The sequence below is a fragment of the Austrofundulus limnaeus genome, unplaced genomic scaffold, assembly GCF_001266775.1.
Source record: "Austrofundulus limnaeus strain Quisiro unplaced genomic scaffold, Austrofundulus_limnaeus-1.0 Scaffold270, whole genome shotgun sequence".
NCBI lineage: Eukaryota > Metazoa > Chordata > Actinopteri > Cyprinodontiformes > Rivulidae > Austrofundulus > Austrofundulus limnaeus.
In genome coordinates this window covers 236,032-241,638 of record NW_013952672.1, presented here as the reverse complement: position 1 = coordinate 241,638, position 5,607 = coordinate 236,032, and the positions used below count along the sequence as shown (strand labels likewise).

The window sequence follows — 5,607 nt, the reverse complement described above, 5'->3', positions numbered from 1 at the left end:
TGTCGCAACATAAGGAGTCTTCCATGTTGCCCATCCACATTGGATTGGCCTGAATATAGCATGGCCACGTGTTATTTATCCCATAGCCACGGGATTTTTATTTATTTATTTATTTTTTTCAATGTCACCGAAAGGGCTCCATGTGTTTCAGAGTTTTAAAGTATTTTTTTATATTGTTCATTAATGTATACTCTCATTTTCCCTATAAGAATCTAATTCTCTCCTCAGTCAAACGCCTGAATGATTTTCTACATTAAATGTTTCTGGTTTCTAGTTCCTGAGTGAGTCATCTAGACTTGAATATAACATCTTTGTTTGAGTTTGTGACGTTTGAGGAAGTGCGGGAAAAAAAACTATCACAAGATAGGAGCTGACCGAACGAGCTGGTCTGAGACGAAACTCTCCTAATATTGACAGATAAATTAAAAAAAATGCGTCTTTATGTTAAGTTTCCTGGTGAGCTGCAGGAATCTTTGATACATATTTGAGAACATCGTGGATTTGTTGTGAGGATTCAACCTCGGGCCAAACAAGGATAGCTCGACACTAATCAGCGCAAATCTGCTTTGAAGTTGAAACACCAACACTTTTATTGGTAATATTATTATTATTATTTTTAAAAACTGTAATTTCCATGTTTATTTTTGGCTTATCAGTAAGGTTTCTCAGTTTGTCATTTGGATGGCGTGGCAGTAGCAGCTTCGTGTGATTAAACACGGATGCACTTACTTCCCACAGTCTCAAAGGCATCATCAGGAACCAGAGGAGGGTCAACATCTTCTACCAACGCCCCCGAATCCACTGACAGCCAGCCGGGGTTGTTTTACAGCAGCATCCGAACATGGAAGAGGAGGTTTTTGAGCAGGTCGTGTCCGTGTTCGGCACGCTGGTGTCGTGGGTGGCTGCCGGGGCCATGGTGTTCGGAGGGGTGGTCCCCTACATCCCCCAGTACAGGGACATCAGACGGACCCAGAACGCTGAGGGCTTCTCCACCTACGTGTGCCTGGTCCTGCTGGTGGCCAACATCCTGAGGATCCTCTTCAGGTGTCTGACATGTTCTGAAAAGTTTAAGATCGTTTTATTTCCATGTCCTGATTTGTACAAGAACTGACAGAGGTTGAGCTTCCTTCTTGCAGTAACTTGTCTGTTTTCCTCATAACACCTTTTCGTTTTCTTTATTTTCTTCTCAGATTTGGTCATTACTTTGAGACCCTGCTGCTGTGGCAGAGCATCATCATGATCGGCACAATGCTCGTCATGCTGAACCTGTGCACCAACGTCCGCATGGCTGCTGAACTCAACACCAAGAGGCGCTCCTTCCTAGGTCAGAAATGCTCAACAGTGTACCCTAAAAGTTTTAAGAAATACTCAGATATTCTCAAATCTGCGCGATTAAGTGTGTAAGCTGCTTTTGCCGGGTTTTATATTCATTATTAATTAATGTAAGTGGCTAAACCACTCTGAACACACCAGATCTCATCTGATCTCAGAAGATAAGCAGGGTCAGGCCTGGTTAGTACTTGGATGGGAGAACGCACCATGTGCTGTAAAACCAGTGTAGGAGTAGGGCTGTGTATTGGCAAGAATTTGGCGATACGATATATATCATGACAGAGGGGTCACGATACGATACATTTCGATACTGTAAACAAGGCGATATATTGCGATATTTTTGGTCCAAAAATTCTATGAAATAAAAACCTCTTACTGGGAAAAAAAAACGAAAAAACAAAATTCACTGTCTCAGAAAATTCTAATATTACATAGACATACTTTTGATACATTTAGCTGTGTTCTGCTTTGTATGTGTTTTATTTTGTTTGTTTCATATTTCATCCATGTTTTCAATTATTAGACTAAATTTGCCAATAAATAGTTTGAAAATATATTTTTTGCAGCTTTTAGTTTTTACTATTAATTAACAATATGGTCGAACAGCAGGGCAAGTCCCGAAGAAAACCAGTGAAGAAATTGAGAAGCTAAACGAGTTAAACGTTTTTGAAGCGAACACAGCAGAATAAAGTACATGGACTTTGATGCGATCATCAGCCGGACATTGAGAGCAACAGACAGAGTTTTATGTCACGGGGGGAGTGCCGAGCTCGCTCGAGGTGATAGACACATGCGCTATATGCGTAACGTGAAAGCTGACTACAGTTGGACAAAAGAGCGAACAAGACACTTAATTTGTCTTAAAATACAGACATTCTGACAAATAAGTAACTGTTTGTAACCTTACCTCAGCTTAGAAGGCAGTGGGTGTCGGTCTTTTCCGCTCAGATTCAGCTATCGGAGCATGAAGCTAATGTTTACTTACAATGCTAATGCTACCCTTACTCTCTGGCGCTCAAGAGGTAGTGGAGCCAAATGACTGGCTCACTGCTGCAAGCTAGTGGTTAGAGGCTGAACTACAACATAAAAATGAATGGCTGGCAGGAAAGTTGACATTTTAAACCTTAATAAAAAATCGATACAGGGCTTTAGAATATCGATACAGTATCGGGAAATGAAATATTGCGATATTTCAGTGTATTGATATTTTTTTACACCCCTATGTAGGAGTTGCGCCTACGTTGGTCACTTGCAATAGAAAACCTTTGACCATCATAGGTCGCCTTCTAGAAGAAGGTCAAATCAATCATTAATGTAAACCACATCATGTAAAGTTCTTGCTTTTTAAAATGTGCAACTATGGAGTAGTGGTATTTCTTTGTTCATATCAATGCATTTAAAACCAAAAGTTCTGCATGTTTTTCCTGCAAAAAAAGCTCTTTATTGGTGTTACTTTATGGTGTTGCAGCTTTCAAACACATCTGGGTGTCATAGTTTTATTGTTGAGGCCAAACTATCCTAAATCTTAAGACATGTACACAAAACGAATATTGTTCAAAAGATTTGTTTCTCGATGGTTTATAGTCACCATTAACTTGCTGCCATTGTTAGAGCTTCTGTGCTGCTGGGTTTTCAAGGCCACTTACACATTTAAAAGTCAGCTTCAGAAAAGAAAGATGTATTCTTCATTTATATTGTATGGGCAGCCTGTTGTGGAGTCTTGGCAGTTATATGTCACCGTATCATCTGCATACATTTGAACATCTTTACAACTTTCAGGTAAATCATCAATATCCAAGCAGAGGAGCAAAGTCCTGAAATTAAACCTCGTGGAATGCGCATTTTACAACTTTTAAAGATTTCATAAACTTTATCATGGCACATTGTTTTTTTTTAAATATGAACCAATTTATAGCTTTTTGAGGAAAAATTGAATTATTGAGGTTTATGTATACTAATTTGTGATTCCTTAGGTATTTTATTGTTTTAGATTTGTTTTATTATAACTTGAGTGTTAATTACTACCCTAGTCAGTCTTAAAATATTATTAGAATCCTTCACAATTCTTATAACATTAAATCAGTTATATTTATTTGAGTCATTAATTTTTTTCTGATTTAGATCTTAAGTTTAAAATTGTGTGCTCAAAGGAGTGACTGAGATGTTAATTTAGTGAAATAAACATACTTTGCTTTTCTTAACCACTTAATAAAGACAAAATAATTTATTTAAGCTTAATCAAAACCACAAATTATAAAGCATTACCCATTTTTATTTAACGAGCCAGATTAATAAATATATAATATATTTATCCATTCTTTGAACTGGACACCTTTTGTAATTCAAGGTGTGTAATGGTATAAGGGCAAATCTAGATAGAAGGGCTTTTTATTACATCTGTTAAAAACTAACAGATAGTAAAGAAAATCCAGTTTTACATGTTGTACTTTTTATAAGAAGCAATGACTTAAGTGATTGAATAACCAAGTTTATTCTGTTTATCCATGTGATGTGTAGAAATATAGTTTCATTTTGAAAAGCTTTCCCACTAACCTACATTTTGTAACAATAGATGCCCTCACATGTTTAAAAGAACCAGTATCTAATGCCTGCACCTTGTTTTGTGTGCAGTGTTACTTTATTCCTTCATTTATGTGGTGGCCTGAAGGAAAATTGGACTGAACTTGAGTGATGAGCATTAATGGCTGTATCTCCAGGAATAGCACTTATTGTTTCTCTTCATAGACATTTTGCCATCATGGGAAAATGTTAAATATGTTAGAAAAATTATCAACGTCTGTTCAATAAGAAAAACTTTCCTTAAACTAAACAATGTGAATCTGAAACCAACAAAGGCCTTTGCTCCAGGTTAAGAGGGGGAAGTCTGGTCATGATGTTATAGTTGTGCTGGCTTGGAGCTAAGCTATCCTGCTCTCCTTGGGGGAGGTGGTGGAATTGATGGTTTATGAATGCTTTGGGTCTCACATCTTGTCTCGGGATAAAAGTTCATGGTCAGCTTTTTCTTCAACCCAGACTTTGCAGTCATCAGAGTAGTCGACTCTGGATCATTCAGATAGACAGCTTTGTCCCTGACCAGGATGTTGGCTACAGGTGTCTCTGTTCCATCACTGTCATGGCCATTCCCCTGCCAAGGGAGAGCTCAATGAGAAACAGAGTATATAATCTTTTGAGATTCTGACCTGGTTCAGGAGTGGTAGCAGAGGGTTCTTTGAGGATATCTGAGTCTGAACTCTGCTAGTCACTTGGCCTTATAGTTCTAAGACTTGGTAGCAGAGCTCAGATGATGAGTGGTGGTCGCTTGAGCCCAGTAGATGTTGTTCCAACTGAGAGGTAGAAAAACTGCATTGTTTGAATAAACGGGTTGTGCAAGAGAATTAAATTAAGCTGCAGGATGGTTCCAGTTCAGCACTTTTTTGGTACCATCCAGATACTGTTTTAGCAGGGCTCTATGACAAGGGGTGGACAACTTTGTGAGGATGTTAGCTATGAGAAAATCTGAGAATAGGCAGGTAGTTCTTAACCATGGTAGTATCCTTTGAGTAGTAAATCTTAGCTAACCATGACAATACAGCGGGTAAAATAAGTATTGAACACGTCAACATTTTTCTCAGTAAATATATTATTAGAGGTGCTAATGACGTGAAATTTTCACCAGATGTCGGTAACAACCCAAGTGATGCATACATACAAAGAAATCAAACCATATATGTCCAGAAATGAAGTTATTTGTAATAATGTGGAATGGCACAGGGAAAACGTATTGAACACATGAAGAAAGGGAGGTGTAAAAAGGCATGTAAAGCCAAGACACCAGCTGAACTCTCTCAGTAATTAGAAAGCAAGCCTGCCCCTTGTCAGTGCAAATTAATATCAGCTGGTTCAGTCCCAGGTATCACACAAGAACCATCTGATGATGGGTGTGGTGGCAGTATTATATATCTCTGAATGACTGCATATTACCTTGACATGTTTCTGTTCTGTGTCTCTTTGATAACTGCTCAGTGTGTACTCTGTTCTCATGATTCTTAACGATGCTTTGTGTACGTCTGCAATCTTGTTCTCATTTCATATGGCCTAACTTGTAATTATTTCATTGGTCTCTGTATATCTCTGTAGGATTTGACACGCTCTTATTTGCTCACAAACTCTGCCCAAAAGTATATAATGTATTTCCTGTCTGTTGTTTAGTCAGTAGCTCCGGGGAGGTACCGCTGATTGGACCTCTGCGGCGCTGCTCAGACCTTTCTGCATATG

General features: G+C 38.4%; 1 protein-coding gene across 2 annotated transcripts in view; it reads left to right on the top strand.

Annotated features, from left to right (window-relative positions):
• Window positions 1-345: 345 nt before the first annotated feature.
• Window positions 346-5,607, top strand: part of slc66a2 (solute carrier family 66 member 2) — a 63,976-nt gene continuing 58,714 nt past the window's right edge. For both annotated transcript variants that reach the window (XM_014020860.1, XM_014020859.1), the window contains exons 1-3: window positions 346-595; window positions 739-1,044; window positions 1,191-1,324. In XM_014020860.1, the coding sequence (XP_013876314.1) occupies window positions 842-1,044; window positions 1,191-1,324 (337 nt within the window). In that variant the 5' untranslated portion in view covers window positions 346-595; window positions 739-841. The remainder of the gene's footprint in view (window positions 596-738; window positions 1,045-1,190; window positions 1,325-5,607) is intronic.